A 24715-nucleotide genomic window follows, 5' to 3' on the forward strand; every position below is an offset into this window, starting at 1 on the left:
ATACTTGAAGCATGTCATAACGTTTGTAGGATCAGGGCCTGCAGCTATAGCTGATTAGCTGGATTTTAGTTGTTTTTTTTAGTGGCCTTTTAATTCAGTAGAAGACTGCAGCAAATAGAAGCACTTCTCTTTGGCTTCATAACTGTAGAATGGCAGAGGAGTAGACTGAATGAGAGCAGAAAGAGTTTACACTTGCTCTATCCGTGCACTCCTGCCTAAACAAAAGCATGATTGTACATGGGCTGCCCTTGGAGCTGGCTGGGATTTTTCTCAGGAAGAATTTAAAAGAGATCATGTTTAATACTCCCAGAAGTGTTCTAGTGAGCATCCTGCCAACCGTTGTCTGTCTTGTCTTTTGTGAAGGTTTTTAAGCTCTGTCTACAGATACTCAGTATAGCTGCTTATATCTCTGCTTTTCTCTAAGAAGCCATTACAAGTTTGCTTCTAGATTTGTTTGGGTTTTTTTAATCATTGTACTGCTTTAATATTTAAATACTGCTGTAACTTATTATTGTCTCTGCTTTTTGCTGAAAACATGAGATGGCATCACAGAGAGTTGCCGTTCATCACTATCCGTGACTCTATTAATACCCTTTTCCCACGTATCTTTTCTGATGATGTAGCAGAATGGGCAACCAGTGTTTGTTTTAACTGCTGGCGATGCTTGAACAATTGGACAAGATCACTTCACCTTGATTTAATCTTACTAAATGAAGGAAACTTCATGCAAGTTGCATAAACCAGTAGTGATTATCTTGCGGAGACAGTGTGAGGTTCTGGAAGGTAGGCACATCACTTGTTTATCTTCCTATCTATAAAATGTATGGTGGGGTGGAAGAGAAGAACCTGAGAATTAAGGCACTCACTCAGCCTAATCTTCAGTTTCAAAAAAAAAAAAATTAAATGTGGGGACACCCAGAATATAAGAACCTGCATAGAGCGTTTTTTTTTTTTTCCAGGACAAATCATGTCTTATCAACCCATCTTTCTCTTGTGATGGTATTATGTGGATGGAAGATGTGACTTTCATTTTGCCATAAGTAAAGCTTTTTACATTATCTCAGATGAGATTCTTATAAGTCAGGGAAAGAAAAGTACCATGATGTGTCAGCAGAGCTGCTTAAAAAGACGTACTTGCAAAAGTTGTCAGGGATTTGCTGACAAAAAAAAAAAGCACAATTTATCAAGTGAGTTCTGTATAAAGTCCCTCTTGGATCAAACATAGCAGCCATGAAGGACAAAGCCTTAAGAAACTAGGATTCATTAGCTGAAGCTCAGAGAAATACTTGTTTAGAACAGGTTAGACTTCTGGCACAAACAGTTTGAGGGTGGTTGATCCACACTTGAGGCAGAGAAAAAGACCAGATAAGTTTCCTAGTGTTTTCTTAATCAGCAGACGTTTTGTAAAGATAGGCGAGTCAGGTTCCATACAGTTACATGTTGGCAGGGAAGGATTGTTAAATAGAACACTTAAGTAAACTGTGACCATCTGAAAAAATCAACATTTTAGAGTTTGCTTATATTTTAATGAGGTATGTGAAGCACTATATCACTCGCCTTAAAATATGCTTCTAGGATGCTGATGAATATTGCATATATCTTACATTTGCATGTATCTCATGTCTTAGACTACAGGTTGAGTAACAATGATGTTGAGTAACAGATGACACCTCAGGTTCTCCTGTAGCCATATTTTAATGAACTCAGAGATATTTAGTAATATTTCCTACCTATCTGTTCACTGTCTAACCTAGTTCCGAGATCCTTTGGAATGGAAAGTACTTACCATCTTGCACCTCTTACACCTTGGAAAAGACGTTTAAAAAAATCTTACCATTTCACTACAAAATATTTGAGTAGCATGTCGCCATTTGCAACATGAGTTTCAGATCAGAGAAGGAAGTCACCCAACACCCAGAATCATTAAAAAGTCCAGAACACAACTTTGCAAACAAATATGTTTAATTACATTGTATAATTGACTTATAGTTGTTAAATATATTATTTTACTGTATAATTTATCGTTCTTCCAGTTCCTTTAGCAGTTCATCAAAGTGAGTAATGTACCATTTAGCTTTCTCCTTTACTTGCTTTCTGATTACATTTCCTCCAAATCCAATGAAGCAGTCCTGGCAAAACAGAAAGAATGGGCACATGAGTTACTGCAGTTCTGTGTAAGGAATGGAGCTTCTCAGCAATTAAGTTTGTTTTTAAGATTGGATTTTAAAATTGTGATGTTCCTCCCTGCCTCTTCACCTATTTTACTTGGCGTGTTCATTTTCATATTTATTAACAGGAACTTCGTTAACATTTAATTTTACACCGCTTTGGTTACTAAGAGATCAGTTCTAATAGCAAAGGTGTGTCTCAGTACCTTGTAACTTCAAGATTGTTCAGATCTGAGATTTTACTGAAAATGAAATGTAGCTGTGATGCAACAGAAAGCCTTACTATTCAAGCATGAGTTAACATCTGAACGTGCAAGCAGCATCTCACGATTATCCCTATACTTTTTATCTTAACTCTGTTTACCTCATTTGATAGATACCAAGAGTAAACATTAACCATGATTTCAATCATTAACCAGAAACAGTCATCATTTCTGGGTCTTAGAAAACAGTGTTTAAAATTTCCACTGCTGTTTTTTTGCCTTCAGATAGAAAGCATTAAGCAAATACGAAGCTGCTTTGATCGTGCACATATTTAATGCTAAGGGATGCTTTGTCCTAACTCACATCAGCAGTAGCCCACAGAGTCCGTCTGTTCCTGTGCATTTCCATGCACTAGGATATCTGCCCCCAGCATTGGCAAAGCAGGGGCACTGAGTTACTTATTTGTAGAGAAAGGCACTAGAGATGAGAAAGAATTAAGATCCCTCCTCTGTGAAATGACTGTTTATAAAAGCTGTCTTTCTATTCTTATTATTCCACCCTGTCTAGGGCTGAATAATAGGGCTGAATAATAGCCCTGATAGGGCTGCTATCTTCAGAGGTGTCAAGTGAGATGAACCTTCTTGCTAGGCTGGTATCAAGTAAATGTGCACCAGACCTTCATGCTTAGCAACATTTAATACTGTCCAGAACTGTGATCTTGGTAGTGTAGGACCTCTGTACAAAGCTCTGAGCAGAAGCAAGCAGTTATTTTGGCAACATAGATGGGAAAGACAGACATATCAGCTTGATTTGCGACAGGTTGGTAGACTGTGCATTTCTGCTGGACTGAGCTAGAACCCTGGCTCAGAGAGTGGAACCTTTACTGAAACTGGCTAAGCTGAGAGAAATCAACAGTTGCATGATGCAGCCTTTCTAGAGAAAACTACCTACACAGATCTTTCAGGCTCTGGGAAGTGCTGAAGATCTTCCTTGAAGTCCTATAAAGAATTTAAACCATACTTCCTGCACACACACACAAATTGCTCAAAGGGAATTTGGAATTCCAGTTTTTTAATACTTACAGCAGGGGGACAGGCTTCCATGTCTGTAGCTCCATCTCCAATCATAACTACTTTCTTGAAATGGAACTGTTCTTTCAGATGAGTAATAACTTTTCCTTTCCCCCCTGATTCAGCTGTTGGTTGTGTTTCATCAAATCCTGCATATTCTCCTAGAAAACAGTGGAAGGATGAATTAGACACATAGCATATTTTCATGTAGATGAAGAAAGATACATGCCTGTGGTCTTTTCTTCAAGAAAACAGCTAATTACATGCGGTTCTGTAAGCCTCACAATTTCAGCATCCCAAAGAAGTAATCAGAAGGTAAGCATAAAAACTAGAATTTTACATAAGTCGTCAGTGGGGATGTTTTCAAAGAGCTGAAATGCTAGGACAAACAGTAGAAACCCTGTATGGTAGCATGTCAAATCCTTTCCCAGTCACTTTGATCCAGTCATTCTGGTCTAAACATTTCAAAAGCAGCATTCAGTGTGATAAATGAACAGTGTGTGAAACACTGAGTAAGAACCAAGCTCACTAACCACAGTTCTGCTCGATTACACTGGCTTAAAGAAGTCCAGAGTAGCTCTACAAAAGTCTCCATTGGTCTTCATACATGCCTCAGAGTCGCTGAAAATGAAGTTTGCCTCTGAAAGCAGGTAGGTGTAATAAATTATGTAAACTTGAAAGAGAGAGAAAATGAAACTGCTCTCAGCAACTGTAATGCTTTTTAACTTTGGCACAAGTTGCAATTAAAAAGTAACTACAGCTTTATTTCATATGTCTGGAAAAGGACCTGAATTCATGTTTTGGGGGGAAGTTTGGCTATTTCCCCACTTGGAGACAGCTGGATTGGATTGGTCTTGAAGTTACCAGGATTGGTAGCAAGGTGATGTAGGTTGGACAATATCTGTAGCCCAAGATCTAACAGTTTGAACACACACAAAATAATTGCATTAATTAGCAAAGAAATGACCTGTTAGGGGAATCTCACCATTAAAGTAAAACTTCAGCCTGTTGGCAAAGACATTTGCTGTTGGAATGTTCAGCTGCAAGGCCACGTGTTCCACGATGCTCTGAAAACCCCCAGAGACCAAGAAGACCTGTACCCCTCGTTGATGAAGCCTGTTCACCAGCTCCCTGGGAAGAAAGAAAGTCACCAAGCATGAGTGCCTGGCAGCATCTAGGTGTGCTGAAGGGATAACAAGAAAGCTAAAATAGATCTTTCCTAAACAAGGCCACCCGTCTACTTTGTTATTCCAGTTTATTTGTGTGCTGCTTTCCAACTCCATCCTTCTCAGCTGCTTGAAGCTTTTCCATCTTTTCTTCACAAGTTTGTGCGTATACCTTGCTTGAAACGAGCTGAACAAAACCATCCTGTCTAGATATGAACAGGTATTTAGTTGCTCAGAAACCAGAGCTCCCTAGAAATGTTTCATTTATACTTTCATATTGTTCACATCAGTTCCCCTGAACAGATGAGACCAGATCCAATTCAGATTGTTTTCTGAAGCTAAATATAAAACCAGTGAGATATCTGTAATGCTGAAAAAGAGCAGGGAATGCAGGGGAGCTAAAGGCACTGCACAAAAATATAAAAGTGGGCTGGAAAGTGTGCAAAGCACAAACATTTTTCTAATTCAGACTTGATTCCCCGAAGACATTGATACTCTGTGTAGAAAAGGGCACCAGCTACAGAAAAGGAATTAAAAAGTGAGAAATGTTCAGACCCGGTTAATATCAACGGGAGTTGATGGCAATTAAAAGTTTTATAAAAGTTGGTTTTAGAGGCAGGAAAATCAACATACAACAACACTAAGCAGTAGAAGTGATAGCAGTAACAGAAGAAATGCTAAACACTGAAAAGCAGAGTGGAAGCTTAAAGCAGGCTACACAGAAAAGGAGGAAGAAAGGGAAGGAATGAAAAGGAAAGTCATGTGATTCTAAACACGGAAACAATGCCCCCTTTGTTGTTGCATCTAGCTATGCCTTCTACAGAAAAAGCTGAGCATGTGATTCATTTCAAGGAGAAAATACAAGTACAATATTGTATTAAAACAACTGTATGTGCTAAAAATATTTTAGATTTACAGCTATAGCCATGTTTCATAGTAAAGAAATTATTTTCAACTGTTTGAAACAATCTGAATAGGAAGAAAAACCTTTTCAGTTGAAATAGTTAACGTTATATCTAAACCCAAAGATGAAAGAATACGTGTATATGCACGTATGGATTTGCCTCTAATGACTTTTTATGTCAGTACAGAATGTGTAGCTCTGAAAGTGGATCCCCTAAGCTGAGTCCAGTGGTGACTGCATGCAGAAGTGTGAGAGAGAATATAATTACAGAATAGACCAAGCGAATAGTTTTTATTCCGTAATAAACCTCCTCCCAGCTCTCTTCAGAAAAAAAAAAAAAAAAAAAAACTTCTTGATGTGGAGCAGATTATTTTCCATGCCCACCTAATTCTCATGCCGGAATGTCAGCTTGCCAGCCAAAATGCCAGTTAATACCTAAGACAGTTTCTTTTTATATGGATACTTATCCACTCAACATGGATCCAGGCTATTATAAGCTCCTGATGTAAGCTTTGTACACAAACAACATGGAACGCATTCTATATCAGCTTCACATTCTTTCAGCTTCACAGCATTTTGTTGATTTATGCTATGTGCTTTTGGAATACTTTTTCATTAGATCATTTGAAATTCTTCTTACCGTATTCCTGGCGTTAGCTGAGGTGGATTGTCAGATATTAATTTTTGCACTTGCTCGTAGGAGGGTCGTATGAGACCTAGTCGTGCTGTTAAAGCTGCTTTGAATGTCACAGTGCCACCCATAGCTCTGCGGGTCCTGAATTGTGATCCAAACAAAACAAATCAGTGACACTTAAGTTGAGGCTTCTCCCAAGAGCTGTTATTTTAACAGGTATGCCAAGGAACAAGTTAAGGCCCCATAGCTTCTAGGTTATACCATAGTATCTCTGTTGTAAACGACAAGATTGGTACACTGAAAAGGTTGGTAGCAACCAGTGGTAGAAGAGCTCCACAGACTGGTGCGTTTGTAAGAACCAGCGAGGCAAAGGAAAGCTGATACTCTGTGAAAGCAATCTGAGCCACTGGGACCAGTATTCCTAAATTAAAGGCCAGCTGCTCTTCTCTGAAATTAACAGGACTTTTGCTACAAGTTTCAATGGAAACAACTGCCTCAAAGAAGTGAAGAGTCCAGTCTCCTCCATCTCATAATAAGGTTCTGCTAGTTCTTTGCCAAGTGTTACGATGAGGCCTCATCTGAGCATATCAAAGACATTTAATTTAGAGAATTTATTTCAGTATAGTCCTGTTGAGTGGCTTCACAATTCAAAAAAAAAGTTACTTCATTATGCATTAATTCCACTTACTATTCCTAACATCTTTTTTTAAATGATAATAATCTCCTGTGACAGAGATGAATTAATCGGTATTGTAAAACTGCTGTCACAGATTTAACCTTATCCATGCTTACTTGTTACTAATGTTCATGTGAAGTAAACAGCAAATATACATACATCTCTGCAACGGCATCTCCAACTCCGCAGAACTTTGCAAGCTCATCAATGCCTTCTTCCCTGATGACTGTACTGTCCACATCAAAGCACACTGCATCAGCATTGCGGAAGATTTCTTTCATCTCCAGGAGAGACGCCATCCTTTTAGGAACCTTCTTACTGTAAGAGGATAAGATGAATTGTTTCTGTGAGTCACAGTACTGGACTCCGTCTTGAGCCATTGCAGCGACTGATCTGCTCGTTGCGAGAAGGACCGAGCGCAGCCTGCTAGCCAGCTTTTATCAAAGTGTGAGTGGCGGTGGAGGTCTGGCTCAGTTGCTGATTTGCTCTCTGCTGTTGCTGCCTACTGATGTTCAACTTACGTTATGGGTGGGCTGTGGAGCTTTGGTCAGCTGCTGATTTGCTCTCTGCAGGCTCATCCCATTGATGCTCAGGTGGGGTTCAAGGTCGTAATACTTGGCGTTTGCTGAACCATCAGACTGCCAACTACTGGACAGGACTTAAAATTCCCTGTCTTGTCTTGCCTTGCCTTCACCGCTCAAATGGATCTTGATTGCTCAAATGGATCTTGATTTCTCATCAGACCTGGTCTGCAGTGTCAAATTAGTTGCTCCAGGAGACAGTAAAAGACAACCAACCCTTAAAGATTTGCTTGATTGCAGTAGGCATAACTGTCTTAAACCTATCAGTGAGTAGTCATCCCTAAGTCATGAAGGTTTAGATCCTTTTCTATGTCCTGATTAAAATAACGTGGTGATATCTTAAGGGGTTGAGTGAAGTTCCCAAAGCCCACAACCATGAGTTTTTCCATAACAATACCTGTCAAAAGTTCATTTTCTTCCCTTTTATATCTGTTCACTTATATGTACTGAGCACCTCTGCAGACCAGAAGCACAAGGTGTTAATCAGGGATTTTCGTACTCTACCTTACTAATCGTGCTTTACCCTTTCATAAGGGATTGCAGTGTGTATCTCGCTATTTACCAGTAGTACATTTAGATACAAGTACAGCTTTGTATCTGTCCTATTTCCCACATCTTTGTTGAAGCTCGTGTTTGGTTATCTCTTCTAATCTCTTAAACTTCCTGCAGGACAAGTCTCATATAACTGACCTGGGTAGTAGGTTCTTTCTTTATCTGGAATAGAGACAAAAATACCTTTAAACAGCATGTCGTATATCTTCATCTTTTGCTTTCTTCTCACTCAACTAATTTATTTTCCTCCTATGTATCATGTGAGGTTTCATGGTGACAGGTCTTACATACACAGGTTTCCACAAAACATTTATTTTTTTGCCCTTTTGGGACAAACTTCCCACCTTCTGCACACAAAAGACATCCAGTGAAGATGGAGAACTGATTGCTACATATCTTGCTGTAGAAGAGTATAAGAGATGATCAGTACTGAAGTAGCTCACCATCAGATAGGAGTCATCTAGGGATCACAAATGGTAAGCACCAGTGCTGTTTCCTGAGGTGAATTCTGTGATTTTATTCCCATGACTAGTCTTGGTAATAGATTATGGTCTTTCCCCTGCTGTGTGGCAGGTAGAAGTTGTTGTCCAGGTGTTTTAAGGTGTTCAGATTAAAAGCTGCTGTTCAAGCCTGCACTATTATTACTAGGCTAGGTCCTGAAGGTTTTGATTTTATTCATTCCTTAGGTACACAAATCAACATGAGAGCAGTTCTGCTTAACTAAGGACTGATGGATTAACTACTGAGTAAAAACTTGGGATCAAACAGCTAACCACAGAAAGCTGCAGCTAATCTGATGAACTGGGTTTACCCTATCAGAAGCAGAAATGAATATGTATCTCAACAGAAAAAGAGTCGGTAAGCTGTCCAGGATAGTGTTTTCATTCCAATACTTAACCCCAGTCTAGCTGTAGTCCCAACACCTTCCTAATTAACTATTCTTCACTTTTTGCTCTTAATTCAAGTTTCCTGCAGAGGTGTGAATGGCATTGCCTGCATGTCCATCCATGAGGACTGCTATCACAGGTAGTGTGTTTGTCTGACCTAGAGCCCTCCGAGTTAGGGCCTTGTGCTTCCCACAACACCAAGGCTATGCATGGCATCCGACACCAGTACTAAATGAAGTGCCATTGACACCATATGGTGAGTACTGGGATACAAAGGGCTTTATGGAAAATGATCATAATCACTGGAAAAAACTTATAGAACACACACATGCACACATCTGTTATCTGTTCATGTGTATAGAGTAAGAGAAAATAACCCCAATCCTTCATTGAAAGGTAAAAGAAAAAGTCTGTATAATTGAAGCAGGCAAACCTAAGGAGTGAAACCTGCTGTGAACAGCAAAGCACCACATCCGTAAGAGTTAATCTCTGTTTACCAGGTAGATATCAGTGCTAAATATGAAAAAGCAAGAGAGAGAGCAAGTCGTGACAGATTAAAGGCAAAGCTATCCAAAGGCAGCCACGGAACAGGACTAGTTGAGGGGGATAATTCTAGGTGTTCTTGAGTTTTGTGGTATGAACACGACTGTAATACCCAAAGTAGGTTCATGGCTTTTGCACGAGGCTGCAAAGGTGACACGGTGGCTTACTTAATGCTCATCTGTGTCACAGGTGTGAGTGAGGTAGGAGAGCAGATACCACCCAGCCCACACTTCCCTCCTGTACATACAGTTTGGGAGTGGGAAAGTAGGACAGAGCCTGGGCTCAACCTCCCCAGTGTCCCAGAAAGCAAAGGTGAGTGGGTACAGGTTGACAATGGACATAAAAACTTTCCTTGGACCAAAACTGGTTCTGAGCTAAGACTTGGCAGCAGGTGGACACGTGAATTCCAGGTTTACTTTGCGTTAGCATTGGCTTGACCTTGACTCCACAGCACTGTTTTGAATTTTCAGTGGAAGATTTTGATTTCCAGAGCAGGAGGGCTTTGACTTCAGGACAGGGCTTGACAGCCATTTGCTAGATCTATTTGTGCAGTGGAATTTTAAAAAATGTCCACTAGCATTTTTGAAATAGCATGCCATTAATTTTTTTCCAGCCTACTGGAAATTATAAAGTCCACTAAGAATTCAGCCTTGGCTTTGGTGCCAATTTTAAGGATTTGCTCTACTGGACAAACTTGTTGCATCATTCTGGTGTGACATTTGCGTCATGGTGTTCCAACACTGATTCCTTCTTATGCAAAGCAGTCACATTGCCTCATGCTAACCTGGGGCTGCACTGCAACATGACCACGTTCTGATGCAATATCACTGTGTGGTGACATAGCACTGTTATGCGATTTCTTGGTGAGAACCTGAAATATATTTTTGGATATGCGTCTTCAGAATTTTAATTTCTCTGAGAATTATGATATAGCTAGAAAAACACATTGGGAGAAGGAAGAAAGGGACATGAACTTTCCCTTCTCCCTGTCATCCAAATTTCCCATACTCCCTTCCCTTCTGAATATTCCTTAAAATGATGAGACCACTGCTGTGAACTTCACTTTGACGGATATGTATACAAAGCCGTGGCTGGAATTAACTCTATCTTTTCTTTATTCTATGCAGTAACTCTTTTAAAAGAGTTTCAGGCTATGGTTTATAATGCCTAAAAATGACAAGTTGTAAGGGAAGACTTGCATTCTGAAATGCAGAACAGATCAGTAGTTCCTGATCTCCCTTGATGAGTGGCTTGCCAAAACCCTTCCAATTCCTTTTGTAGCCAAGCACTGAGTTCTGGAAAACACAGAGCCATTTTTGGCTGATGTATCATCACACAAGTTGGAGAACTTGTGATGAACTGTAAAATAGGGAAGCTCTTCCTGGAGCAAAGAGGAGAACCTATGTGGGAAGCTTCAGCTATTGCAGGGAGTCTTGCTGGTGAGAAAAAAATTAGGAGTTAAAGATGGTTCATTTGGAATGAAAGAAGGTTCTTCTGCTTTTGTCGGCAAAGCTCCAGGGGTGACCATCAGCTCCAGAGGTCAGCAAAAGCCATTCCAAACAGTAACATGCCAATTTCAGTGACTTGTGATTTTTGTTCCCAGCCTTAAACGTAAATGGGAGCATAAGGCAAGGCTATTTGTGATTGAGCAATGGGCCCCAGGAGTGTGGGGAATTACAAGTAGAAGATGTTCTGTTCTTTCCTTTGTTTTCAGAATTTTCCCTGGGCCATCTTGCCATGGCATTCACCGGGAAACTGCCTAGAATTAAACATGCAGGGGATATAAGAACATACACAGTAGCTCATGTGACCGGGGAAGTCATGGCCCCAAACCTGTCACTGTATAAGAAGCATTTGGACAATGCTCTTATATGTATGGCCTAACTCTTAGGTTGCCCTGTGCACAGTCAGGAGTTGGACTCGATGATCCTTGTGGGTCCCTTCCAACTCAGGATACTCTGATTCTATGAATCTCTGATTCTTGTCTACAGGTAAGCGTCACCTGAAAATATGAGGAAAAAGAATTGAAGCTGTGCAAAGCTCTTCTATGGGCGATTCGCTAAATAATAAATAGTAAAGGAATAGCAGTTTTTAATTCCAGAGTGGTATTGGCCTCTGTGGTTGGCAGAGACAAATTACTCTGAAACACAGAACATCCGATTGCTTACACGCATCAATGTTTTTATGAGATGGTAAGAAAAAAGAAATTCCCACAACTAATAATTATAAGTTCAGTCTCCATATGAAAAACTTGGGCAGAAAATCTCTGATCATTCAGCCATCGTATTTCAGATAAGAAATCTATTTCTATTCTATTATTTCCATGCTGGAAAAGTATCCAAGCAGCAACCATTTCAACAGGTATGATAAAATACGATGGGGAAAAGATGAAAGGAAGAAAATGGGAAAGAGAAAAAAAATGTGCAAACAATAGACTAAAGAAGGCGTAAGAAGAAAGTGATAAAGAGAAAGGTGAAACTTGAGATGAGCAAAAAAGAAATCACAAGGGGAGTGGAATTCCCATGAGATCTCCTTGCCTCCATACTATTAAGTACTTCATTAGGCCACTTGGAAAAAAACTGGCATTTCCACAAGAAATAGTTCTCTTTCGTAACAGAGAGGGCGGAGTCACAGCAGCAAGCCTAGCAATTATGTAAGACCACATGTTAAAGGAAAACAACTGTAATCTTTTCTGTTTGCTGACCCTTCAAAGAAGGGCACTTGCCACACTGTGAAAAACTGAAACATCTGCAAGATCTGCGAATGCAAAAGGAACATGAAGCGGTACTCAGGACTCCGGGTGTTCTGTGACTGGTTTATTTTGATGAGATTTTGAAGAGATCTCAAAATCTCCATCGTGACTCTACTTGACTTGTTATCTTATTTCAGCTTTCAGAAGTGTTGTCACACTGCTACTTTACATTATGTTCACATTTCTTGCTGTGAAAAAAAATGAAGATTAAGTGAATCTTAATGAAATACTACTTAAAATGCCTTCTTTAAGAGATCATTCAGGAATATCCTACAGTGTGCAAACAGTCTCTGATGTTTGTGATTCTGATTCACTTTCACATTTAACAATGTAAGTGTGCGCACTTTATTGAAAGCTACTGCTCCGTAACAAGACCCATTTTGGTCTCACTTTGCCCTGAGTTATTTGCCTGGCATCAGTGAAGTTAGTCCCAGTTTGCACTGATGCGCATGAGAACAAAGTCACTGTGAGATATATTCCCAGAGCAGAGAAATATTGCACTGAACATTCAGTGAGATTAACAGAAACGCAGCCATATAAGACTGCTTCTGTAGCATTGATGGGAAACTGCTGCTTAGAGTATGGGATTTGGAGAAGTTTGTTGCTGAACCTTTTCTCAGAGCCTGTTCCTGCTACAGGTGTGATTCTGCTCCTGAGAGTGTTCACAGGAGAGTTTCCATGGTATTAAACAAAGCACTTAATCCTTCATTGTTGCTAGTCCTTTATCTGTAAAATGGGAATAATATGGTAACATGGCTTTGCTATGTTGAGGTATAATTCTCAGTATAAGCAATGTGCTTTAGAAGAGAGATTATGTATTTAAACAGATAAGCTATATTTAGGCAAATTTTTACTATATATTCCTGCAAGTACTACTCTTTAAGTTCAACCCATCCATAATTAGGAGTTTCTGTGATTTTCAATGTGAGAATAGAGAGATTCGGTCCTTAAAGTCACTAAGACTGCTTCAAACTACCTGGTTTCCTGTTCAGTTTACAAGGTAGTAATAGAAACCTGTAAGCAAGTCAAGAGATGGAATGTTTGCAGCGACACACTGATAGCTGCACAGCAGTGCCTAACAGCACATTTATTTAAGCACCTTTTAAAAGGTAATTGAAAAGAGATAGGGGGAACCTGGTGGATGTTGATACACATCTCCCATCTCTCCAATCCCCTCTTGCCTGTCCTGCCAAAATGATGATGCTTTCCCCCTGCACGATTGCATCATTCATTCATGCTGCTGTAATAAAACAGGCACCACAGTGCTGCTGCATCTCGCAGGGCAGCGCACAGCCCCAGCGTATAGTTCATTGCCTATGCAAGAAAAATCTGATAAGTGTTATGGAACTGAACACACCAAACGCCAACCCCTTCCAAAGTGCGAGAAAGAAACGTTCCCAGTGACTTACAGTATTGTACTGGCCGTGGCCGGTGGTGCTGCTGCAAACCTCTTGGCTGCACAAGAAAAGAACGGATCAGCTGAGACCTTCAGTCACATAAATACAACGGCACGGGCTGATCTGGAAGAAAGCCGCATTTTGTAAATCACTCTTTATAATCTGCTGAGTAAGCCAGGCTGGATGTTTTTTTTAAATGGTTGCACACATGTAACCAGAGAAGTCCAGCTGTTCGCTGACAGGCGTAGGAAGAGAGGTGTAACCTTGCCGACGTCAGGGGAGGAGCCGTTCGGGCCCACTTTGGGGCGCTCCCAGCTTGGGTAGGCATGGCTTGGCAGGGAGCAGCCTGTGCACAAGATGATGTGGGGTTTGCTCGCCCGCCAGCCTCTGCCACGGGCACGGGGAGCAGGACGGGGCTCAGCAAGCCCACCTGCCTCCACGCACGGCACTGGCGCGGGAGGACCAGGGAGGAGAGGCGAGGAGGGGATCTGCCAAGCAACAGCCAGGAGTTTCTCTTGGCATGAAGTCTGGGGTGAGGCAGGGGCGCTTGCTTTCACCGCAAACTAAAGGTTTCGTGCGTTAAAATTGCACTATTGCATTTTGGCTTAAGCTGCGTACCGGAGTGCGCAATATTACACACCAAAAAAATCTGCAGTCAAAATTCATCACAAACTTCGAAGGCAAAATGAAAGCTTCTACTTCTGAGAAGGCTCTGTTTTGTTTCTCCAAATAAAATGTTGTCAAAAGCAACGGAAAAATTGCAGAACCTGTCTGTGCTAGTGCTTTGGCATCCTACAGAAGAACTTCCCGCAGACATGACTGCGGGCATTAGTTAGTAAACAGGAGGCTGCCAACCCAGAACTGTGAAGCCAATTACTCGTTTCAAGGTCAAGAAAGCCAGACTGCTGATTTAGCTTCTTTTATTCGCTTGTGATAGGAGTCTTATGACTGCTACCCATCTTGAAAGATTGTTCTGCACCACTGGATACACCAGTCACATTCTATGCATGAAGTTTTTGCAATTCTGGCAGGATTATTCCTCAAACTTAAGTGTATGAACTAAAATCAATACCCTTCTGTGCTTCTCCTCCCATGCCTTCCTGTATGTCTTTTCAAATGTTCTCAGTACTTGCGTGACTACTTGTCAATACAAGCATCTATTAGAAACTTCCTGCATCAGGGAAAGATGGGACCGAGCCCCTTTGCTGCAAAACTGGTGATGTGGTTTGCTGTTTTGTCTGGTCCTGTTTGTGAGTTTTATCGTGGCAGGGCAGTATGTTTTAAAACGGAGTTAGAAATCATTTCGGTGAATACGGTTAAAGAAAAACAGATCTTGATAAAGATGAAAGAAAACTGTTTTTACTGGGAATCTCTGGTGTTTTTTTTCTGCCAAGATAAGCATTGCATGATTTCACTTAAGTGAATCGCTACTGGACATTTCATGAAGGATATTCCCATTACTTGTCTTAGTTTAACAGACTTGTTTTTGTAATTTGTTTAAATATTACATTACTGATTCCATTCTGATGTAATTTGTTGCAACTCCAGTAATTTAAAAGGATTACTTAAGCCTTGTAAGCATGTGCCCTGTATTTTTACTACACATTACGAGCAAATATTCAAAACAGTTCAGCAACTACAACTAAAAGACTGAAAAATGTAGAAAAGCTTGTAGTGTTGTCTGAAAAATGTTGCAAAATGGCCATTTAATATGAAAATGCAAACGAGAAATATTACTATACCATAACATAACCACCCTTAGACATGTGTGGCCCAGGAAGGAAGCACAGAGAGAGGTGCCTGGAAGAGTTAGGATGGAGAATTCCTGCCTTTTTCACAGGACATCACCCACACAGATCACAGAACAACAGCAGGGAAAACATAAAAAAATACAGTGTGCCTGCTGGTGCACCTATGGGTTTGACAAGGCTGCCCTCTACTGAACATAGCCTGGAGAAGGGATCAAGGCAAACAAAAATTAAGAACCAGAGAGGCAAGAATAGCAAAATATGTGTGTGACCTGTGGGCTATAGAATTGAGGGCAGAGCTAGGGATTCGGGTATTTTCAGTGGGCAGAGCAGCTCGGCACCTCAGGTACAAGCACTGCAGCCTCTCAGGGGTGGATTGTCATGTTTTGTTTCGTTATGCTTTCAGCAGGCAGGTAGCATCCCAGCAAAAGTGAAGAATAAACATTAACTGGAGAATTCCAGAGCCCAGTTATGAAATACCAAGTGTAATTTCCTGTGTTTTGCAATGTTTAATGTTTATTTTTAATGATTACAGCAGCAGAAAAGGAAAAAAAAATCGCAGCCTCTCTGCTAAAGAATCAGCATTAAAATATTTTACAAGACAAGCACCCTGCTCTGCTAAACAAAAAGGCTCCAAACTTGTGGTATATTTTGCTCAAACATCAACTCCATCCGAAACATGTAAAAATCAGAAACCCAAGCGTACTAGCAGCTGTCCCCTCCAGACCTGCCAAGTCAGAATGATGGGCCATGTGTGGCGCTTTGCCCAGAAACTTGAGATCCTCACCCAAAGCAGCGGAGCACATTACCGGCAGGTGCCATCCTCTACTGCCAAAATCAGCAAGGCTGCTGAGTCTGCCCTTATATTTGACCCTCAATGACCATTTCAGTCATGCTTCCCCAAAACTTTTGTTGTGCAACAAAACTGTACCCATCAGCAGGCTTTTAGAGTTTACTACTGGCAGTGGCACGGAAACACGAGCGGCCCATTGCTCAGCAGCCAACCTCTCCGTCCAGAGCTGCCATGGCCTGGGTTTTGGCAGCTTCCCTGCTGCAAAAAGTGGGAAGGGGTAGGGGAGATTTATTCTGCGCCATCCTTACACCTGGTGGATGAGCCCTGGGTGAGGCTCTTTGTGGTCCGTACCGAGTACTGAGGAAATTCTGAGCTCAGGACCAATTGGTACGGAGTTGCGTGTGTCTGTTTGCTGCGGGTTAGTGCCCTCTGGAGCAGATGGGCTGCAGGAATACCAAAAACCACTTGGCCTGGATCTTGCCGGCACAGCTTTGCAGCCACAGGCCACGATTATCCTGGGGCAGGGACTTTCCTTACAAAACACTTGAAATAAGGAGAGGGTTGTGTCATGCCTGGTATTGCCAATCGCCCCTGCAGCAGGCAGGTGTTAGGGGACACAGGTGTGGATGGGGCAATGTGGGAGCCAAACTTGGTGCAATTTGTGCCTGTGGTATTTGTAAGGAGCCCTGGCAAGAGCTCTCAAGCCCTTTCCAAGGGAAATTCTCCATCTTCATCCTTTGTGGAGCTGAAAGCCACTAAAATGCGTACGTTGTGCAGGCTCAAGGACTGGGCCCTCACTGGCCATATCAGCCCAAGGCTTCCAACACTCCATTGAGGTTCCCTTGACTTTAACATTTTTTCTTGCACAGATCTCACGGGACACCTCAGTGTTGCCTGGGGAGAATTTTACCCCAGTTACAGAGACTTGTGAAGTGAAAGGCCACGGCAGCGAGCAGGGCTGCGTTGTGGTGGCTGGGAAGATCCCACTGAGAAGCTGCTGGCCTTGGTGGGCCCACACAGCACCTTCTGTTAAGAAACTTTTGATTAACCTCAGCTCTGGCTTTTTACCAAGACCCATTTCGATTATTAATCCATGCCGCTTAACTATTAATCTGCCCGATCTAAGGTTAAATCGGCAGGTTTAATTATTTATTCTCACGGTTCTGTGAACCTGCCCCAGGGGGTGTCTGTCACATGAGTGGGTGGGATTCACGAGCGAGCACCCCTGCCCGATCAAAGACCTCGTTTACACATTCACTGCTAAGCATGAGCCGAGCCGAGCCGAGCCGAGCCGAGCCGAGCCGAGCCGAGCCGAGCCGAGCCGAGCCGAGCCATACACACCCCGCCATTCCCTTAGGGCCCCGCTCCCTTCAGCGCCTCAAGAGGAGGGGAGAGACAGTAGGCGGGAGCTGCCCGACAGATCGACAGGCCTCGCAGCCAATAGCAGCGCGGCTCTGGCGCACACGGACCAATGGGGACGCGCGGCCGCCGGAGTGTTCTAGAAGGGGCGGGCGGGGAGGCGCGGCCGGCGTCGTTCCCGCCCAGTGCGCGGCGCGGAGCTGAGGGGAGCGGCGGCGGCCATGGCGGTGAAGGCGCTCAACCCCAAAGCTGAGGTGGCTCGCGCCCAGGCGGCGCTGGCCGTGAACATCAGCGCGGCCCGCGGGCTGCAGGACGTGCTGAGGACCAACCTGGGCCCCAAGGGCACCATGAAGATGTGAGGGAGCGCCCCCCCTGCCTCCGCTGGGGATGGGGGAGGGAGGAGGCCGCGGCCTTCCCGCCGTGCGCCTCAGCCGTTGGGGCCTGAGGGGAAGCGTGAGGGGAAAGGGGGGGGGGGAGGCGGAGTGTGGGGCTGGGGGGGGTGTTCTGCTTATGCTCACCCCCTCCTGGTGTCGCTCGCAGGCTGGTTTCGGGCGCCGGAGACATCAAGCTGACCAAAGATGGCAACGTGCTGCTGCAGGAAATGGTGAGCAGGGAGGGGGGGCTGGGGGCCTGGGCCTGTTCTCGTCCCCATCGCCTGGGGTAAAGGGGGCCGTGTCCATCGCTGCCCCTCGTGTGTGGTTCTGGGGTATTTGGCCCCGTGTGTTGAGGGGGAAATACTCTTTGGGAAGAACGTAAAGGAGTAAGTGCAGTTTGGGAGGTGTTGAATGAAGTTGGCGTGCTAATGTGGCAGTTTACATATAAAGGAAGTATGAACTGTTTCAATAATATAAACACTCTTCTTACCTTACGTTTTATTTAGGAAATGCATAATTTTATTGTGCTAAGGTCAGTTACAACAGAGTGCTTCATAAGTGTGTGATTTGGAAAAATGTTGGGTGGTGGGTGCAGGTGGTGTAATACCAGGCCCACAGGGAAGGTGAAAGCGCAGCCCCCCCCCACCTGCATGTGGCACGTTATACAGAGCTGTTGCCACCCTGCCCCTGGCTCTGCAGCAGCCATGGGTCCCAGTACTCCCAGTACCCAGCACCAGTCTCCTCAAATGTGGATGCTGTTCTGTAGGTTCATAGGCTCCAATCTATGCGAAAATAATCTTCATTTAGCAGTCGGAGATGCTAAGTGCTACACGTGTTCCTTAAATTGAAAGGCTGACTTGTGTAAGTACCCTGCAGTCATGTGTGGTACTTGTGAACTTTGGCCAGGCAGCAATAATTCTCCATCTTCATAGCTGAAACACCACTGCACTGCTTAGCAGAGGAACTGATGAGAAACAAACTGACTGAATGTTGATCTTCAGTTTTACAAGAGCAAGTAAAGCAACTGACAAATAATAAACCAGTTAGGGTATGTACAGCATTGATCATGCAGAGAACTAAATTAGTTCTAAACTGTTCTTAGTGTCCCAAACAATCCAGTTGTAGTTGTCGTGGTGCACCTGGTTCCTAAAGGAGAAAAGGGCTCTGTCAAGCGAAGCTCTGTTTGTAGGTGAGGAATAGCTTGGGCTAACAGCGTGCACCATTGTTCTGTGTAGATCACAGAATCACAAAATATCTGGAGTTGGAAGGGATCTGCAAGGATTATTGAGTCCAACTTCTTGCTCCACGCAGGAGCGCCCATAAGGTCCTATTGCTGGTCACCAGAGACTTGCTGGGTCTTCAGGGGGAAAAAAGACTGTATGACGCAGATTCAATTCAAGAAACTTACTGGCCAAGTGTGATTTTTGTTGTTGCTAACTGGAATTGTGTGTTGAAACTAGCTAAATTGACAGGAATAATTAAAACATTGCCTATCAACTAGATAAACTACTGAGCTGACTTCAGATCAGCTTTCTCTACCGTTGTGATGAGGCTTACAGTTCAGCTTCTTACTTTTGTTTAGCAAATACAACACCCCACAGCCTCCTTGATAGCAAAAGTAGCGACAGCACAAGATGACATCACTGGAGATGGCACCACCTCAAACGTCTTGATCATTGGAGAGCTCCTAAAGCAGGCAGATCTCTATATTTCTGAGGTATGTGTTAGTGCATCTCTTGCAGATGTGCAAGTGAAAAGCTTGACTTAATACTGTTCAGCTTCTGTGTTGTGTGCTTAACGCTCATAAATCAAACATGAAAACAAATATATTTTCCGCTTAAAATGAGCATATCACAGAACTTGTAAAATGGAGGTAAGCTACAGAGGAGGACACCAGGACTGGTTCCAAACTGCTTATTGGCAATACTGGAGGATTTAATAAGGTTGTGCTTGATACATACTTCTATTTCTGGTTGTTTTGTTTGGATTAAAACACTTACTGCATGTTAACAAGGAGATGCTCTCTGATAATAAGATACTTGGGGGAGTATAAGTTGCAGAATACATCCATGTTGCACAGTGAACACCCAAGTGTGCTTTGTAGTTCCCTTGGTTTTGATTCTGTGCTAGAGTAATCTGTGCTTTTCCTCTGCATTGGAAGGACTGGCATTCCTTTTATATGTATTCAGAAGGACAGAACATTTTATTGTCTCTGTAGCATGCATGTACCCTGTGTTCTGATGTTACATGAGAGTTGAAACCACAGGTTCTACTTGTGGGGAAAATACCTTTTTATCTTACTGTCTAATGGTTTCCTTTCTTCTCTTGCACCCTAGGGCTTGCACCCTAGAATAGTAGCAGAAGGATTTGAGATTGCAAAGGAAAAAGCACTTGAAGTCTTGGAGCAGGTCAAAGTGACCAAAGAAATGGACAGGGAGACCCTTATAGATGTTGCCAGAACATCCCTTCGGACTAAAGTTCACACTGAACTTGCTGACATCTTAACAGAGGCAAGTGGTACATGTGTTTCCAGCCCCTTTTCATGTAAAGACGTCCAGGTTTTAAGCTGCTGTGTTTATTCCTTGGGCAAATGGTGGATAGGAGGATGCAGGCTTGCACTTCGAAAGACCAATGGCCCTTCTGGGGATTTTCTTTTCTCCTCTCTATTACAGGCTGTAGTAGATTCTGTTTTGGCAGTCAGAAAACAAGATGAGCCTATTGACCTCCACATGGTAGAGATTATGGAGATGAAACACAAATCAGAAACTGACACAGCGTAAGTAAGAAGTATCTTTGAGCTTCGTCTTAATGGTGTCCTGATATTTGAGCAACCTGGGGCCTTTGTTTTCTTCTTAAAAGAAGAAATTCTGTGTTTTAAAGCTACAGCTGGGAAAGTCACTAGGGAGGGAATGAAAGAAAGGCAGAAATAGAGAGTTCAGCTGGGAATCATGTAGAGAGCAGAAATGTTCCAGTAGCTGAACTTGATTCCCTGACAAAAGATGTTTGAATAGCAGAGTAGCACTGTCTCAGACTTCTGCTTTACTATGGGTGGACATGGTTGTTTACTTTTTATCTATACTTTTTTTTTTTCTTAAACTCCTGTCTGTTTATTACAAGTGGAAAATAGCATTCAGTATGTAGAAACAGGGTTGTAGTCATCTAGTTGTTTATTCCGTAGGCCCCTACATTTATGTCGGTGGCATGGATGAATTCTGCACTAGCTTTTCTCAATAGCTACTGCAGTCAGACACTATGCCAGAATAAATTCCCTCTTTACATTCTGATTGGTGTGCTTTTTGTATGTGAATGGGCATGCCCTTAGAAGTGGGATACATGATCATTATTTACTCCTTACAAAAACCCACAGGCAATTCATACTGAACCAGTTTCGCTGTTAGTTAACTCCCTAGTCTGCGCTTCCATGAGGTGCTCATCTCCTCCTTGTGTTCATTGGCACACAAAATGCTTTCTCATCTTTCAGGCTGATTAGGGGGCTGGTTTTGGATCATGGTGCTCGCCATCCTGACATGAAGAAAAGAGTGGAAGATGCCTATGTTCTTACTTGCAACGTATCTCTAGAATATGAGAAAACGTAAGTACCAAGTGGCGAGATGAGCAGAAATACTCCTCTCTTTTATAACTTTAAGGTGTGTTTAAAAAAGTGGCAAAAGGATTGCACAGGCTCTCTTCTAGAGCAAGGCAGGTAGTGTGGAAGGTGGAATGGAAGAGATGGTGTTCCTCTGCAGCCCTTTTTTAGAAAAGGAAAGTGGGCAACCGAGATGAAATCTGCACATAAATTTTTAGAATGTTGCTGAAAGAATTCTTTGCACTTTTCAAAATTTATTTCTACAGCATAGATGACAGCTAATTTTCTAACTACATTTTTTTTTCCCCTTCCAGAGAAGTGAGCTCTGGATTCTTCTACAAAAGTGCAGAAGAGAGAGAGAAGCTAGTAAAAGCAGAAAGAAAGTTCATTGAAGACAGAGTGAACAAAATCATAGACTTGAAAAGAAGAGTCTGTGGTGATTCAGACAAAGGATTTGTTGTGATCAACCAGAAGGTGAGATGAATGGTATAACTAAGTAGAAAAAATAACTTGATATGTGGCCTTTCTTGGCAAGCTACATGCTACTTGATTTTGTACAGTTCTTCAGACACAAATAACTAAATTGATGGACTTTTGAATATATGCATGTATTTCCTGCTTGAGATTATCTTTGAGCCCTGAAGAAGAACTTAAACCTCTCAGTCTGGCATTAATGAGTTTTCCTTTTCCTTATCCTGATACTTTCTTCATTTCTAGGGAATTGACCCATTTTCCTTGGATGCACTTGCAAAAGAAGGAATAGTTGCTTTGCGCAGAGCTAAAAGGAGGAACATGGAAAGGTCAGTTCCTGGGGAAGGAAGGGGTAAATAACTTGTTGCAGGCTCATTCAGTGAGTTAGGTCTGGCTTGAATCCACCTCTGAGGACTGTCACTAAAAAGTGTGCTTTGGTCTGTCTGGCTCTTACAAGAGAAACTTGGGGTATTTTGTACAAACCGTGGAACTGTCAGGTCAGCACGTGGAGTGACACAGGAATTGGAGCTATCAGTGTGCTTCACATGTAGACACCTATTGAAGAGGCTCAGTTCTACAAGCTTACTGCTTATGAAGAGCTGCTCTTACATAAAAAGACAACTGTTGCAAGCCTAGTAACTATAGTATTCTTCATACTGAAATACCGTTATCCGTAGTGGTGACTTCAGATTTTACTTAATACAAAACAACTGCTAAGCTGTAACTGAATTCTTCCAGACTGACCCTGGCATGCGGCGGTAGCGCTATGAACTCCGTGGAGGATCTCACCCCTGACTGCCTGGGCCATGCAGGCCTCGTCTATGAGTATACACTGGTACGTACAGCTACGCTTGTAGTTGAAGCCACATTAAATATGTCTGCTGATAGCACTTGACACCGTTTTCTTGTGTACTGATGTGACTGCATGGAATTCTATTCATGTTTTAAGAGCTGTATTGGAATATGAACAAGGGCTGATGGGATTTCAAATCCTAGTGTCACTTGTATGTGAACATTTACCTACATGCTTCCTCTTGCCATAGTGCCTTCTCCTATTATTTCCATATTATGCATTTAATACCTGTAAAATTGAGAAAATAGAAATAAGGTTCTAGAATGCTAGGTTCTTTCTGCTTCTCACTGCTTCTTGGAGTGCTCTTGTTTCAGAACTGGAAGTGTCTGCTCAGTTTTTTTATTAATGTGTACATTTGCTCAATATGATGTGAATGCCTAACCCTGTTTGTAGGGTGAAGAGAAGTACACCTTTATTGAGAAGTGTGACAACCCCCGCTCTGTTACCCTGTTGATCAGGGGACCAAATAAGCACACACTTACACAAATCAAGGATGCAGTAAGAGATGGTCTGCGTGCTGTTAAAAACGCTATCGAGGATGGTAAGTCTCTGCTCTGACTAGTGACTTACACAAAATTCACCAACTTTGAGGTTAAATTAACTGTTTAGATTGGAGCAGGTGCTTGTTGTGAAGTCTCAATGTTAGTGCTTTCCCTTGCAGGGTGTGTGGTTCCGGGAGCAGGTGCGCTGGAAGTGGCAGTAGCTAATGCACTTGTTAAGCATAAACCTAACGTCAAAGGAAGAGCCCAGCTTGGAGTTCAAGCTTTTGCTGATGCTCTGCTCATCATTCCTAAGGTATAAGGAACTCCGGAGTGACGGGGCTTTAAAGCACACTGAGATCCATCGTGTTTTCTGCAGGTCTCGTTAGATTAACGTGAAATGATGTTTTTTCTTCTCTCAAAGGTTCTCGCTCAGAACTCTGGTTACGATCCCCAGGAAACACTAGTGAAGGTTCAGACAGAACACGCAGAATCAGGGCAGCTCACTGGAGTTGATTTGAACACTGGTAAGAACTAAAGTTACCGAGATGCTCTGGTAAAATCAGTGTGGCGGTAAATATGAAGTAGCAAAACAATTACTTCCGAATGACAGAAGTGATGTTCCTAGGAGGCAAAGACCTATCGTGGCTCAGGTCAGTGAAGCATAAAATTGCTCTTACTGCAGAAAGCCAAACTTCATTTCATGAAAAGCTCTGCAGAATGCCTTGGCTGCTGTGCTGTTGCTGCAGTCAGCCTCGCGTGCTTGTAATACTTACATGTGGCAAGTAATACCAGTTGTTAAACTGCAGAAAGTCTTCCCTTGAATGGTGTAAGCTGGTTATTCAGGTGGTTGTGCCTCTCTTCTAGGTGAGCCAATGGTAGCTGCAGCAGCTGGAATCTGGGACAACTACAATGTCAAAAAGCAACTGCTTCATTCATGGTAAATGTTACAGCTTTCACTTTAATTAGTAATGGGTGTTAGATGGTTGAAATAGAGTAACGTGGAACCAAGGGTTCGCACGTAGAGGGAAGGGGCCTTGAAGGGTGGAAGTAAAACTGGGCTTTCTTTGTCAAAGCAGATATTCTAACAATATTTATTTTGTATTTCTAGCACGGTGATTGCTAGCAACATTCTCTTGGTGGATGAAATTATGCGAGCGGGAATGTCGTCTCTTAAAGGCTGAAGTGGATCTGCTGGCAGGGATGGAGGTCAGCCCCAGTAGTGCCCCATGGGATCTCTTCAGGAAATCCACCCAAAGGTGCTCTTTTCTTAGCCATGGTGGATATTCCCAGCAACGGAAGTCACTCTGCTGTAATGAGCAGCACTCTTTGGTAAACATGGCCACTCAAAATGTTAGCAACTATTCCAATATTCGGTTCTAAAAATCAGTTATTTATTTTTGACTTCTCTGAAGTGTACAATTGAAGTTGCTGTCCTTTTTACCCAATAAACTGTTATGTTCTGTGCTTTCTGGGTGTCAGTTACTGAAAATCTTGCCTTCTGTGGCCGAAGGCCTT

General features: G+C 42.5%; 2 protein-coding genes and 2 non-coding genes across 4 annotated transcripts; 3 read left to right on the forward strand and 1 right to left on the reverse strand.

The window, feature by feature from the left end:
- Positions 1–1944: 1944 nt before the first annotated feature.
- Positions 1945–18021, reverse strand: PSPH (phosphoserine phosphatase). Its single transcript, XM_013189847.3, has 7 exons — positions 17953–18021; positions 13547–13657; positions 6982–7140; positions 6153–6287; positions 4428–4573; positions 3455–3603; positions 1945–2129 (listed from the first exon to the last, which is right to left on the reverse strand). Exons 3-7 carry the CDS (start codon positions 7119–7121, stop codon positions 2019–2021), a joined length of 681 nt encoding a protein of 226 aa, XP_013045301.1. The 5' UTR covers positions 7122–7140; positions 13547–13657; positions 17953–18021; the 3' UTR covers positions 1945–2018.
- On the forward strand, positions 17600–24665 carry CCT6A (chaperonin containing TCP1 subunit 6A). Its single transcript, XM_066979579.1, has 14 exons — positions 17600–17789; positions 17975–18038; positions 19391–19525; positions 20145–20318; positions 20481–20584; positions 21290–21400; positions 21709–21868; positions 22112–22194; positions 22604–22700; positions 23112–23259; positions 23380–23513; positions 23622–23724; positions 24065–24137; positions 24309–24665. Exons 1-14 carry the CDS (start codon positions 17656–17658, stop codon positions 24379–24381), a joined length of 1593 nt encoding a protein of 530 aa, XP_066835680.1. The 5' UTR covers positions 17600–17655; the 3' UTR covers positions 24382–24665.
- LOC125183266 (small nucleolar RNA SNORA22) lies at positions 19881–20012 on the forward strand. Its single transcript, XR_007165009.1, has one exon. It is a non-coding gene; the product is annotated as a small nucleolar RNA SNORA22 (small nucleolar RNA).
- LOC125183273 (small nucleolar RNA SNORA15) lies at positions 21008–21143 on the forward strand. Its single transcript, XR_007165016.1, has one exon. It is a non-coding gene; the product is annotated as a small nucleolar RNA SNORA15 (small nucleolar RNA).
- Positions 24666–24715: the final 50 nt, after the last annotated feature.

The sequence above is a fragment of the Anser cygnoides genome, chromosome 18 (assembly GCF_040182565.1).
Source record: "Anser cygnoides isolate HZ-2024a breed goose chromosome 18, Taihu_goose_T2T_genome, whole genome shotgun sequence".
Taxonomy (NCBI): domain Eukaryota; kingdom Metazoa; phylum Chordata; class Aves; order Anseriformes; family Anatidae; genus Anser; species Anser cygnoides.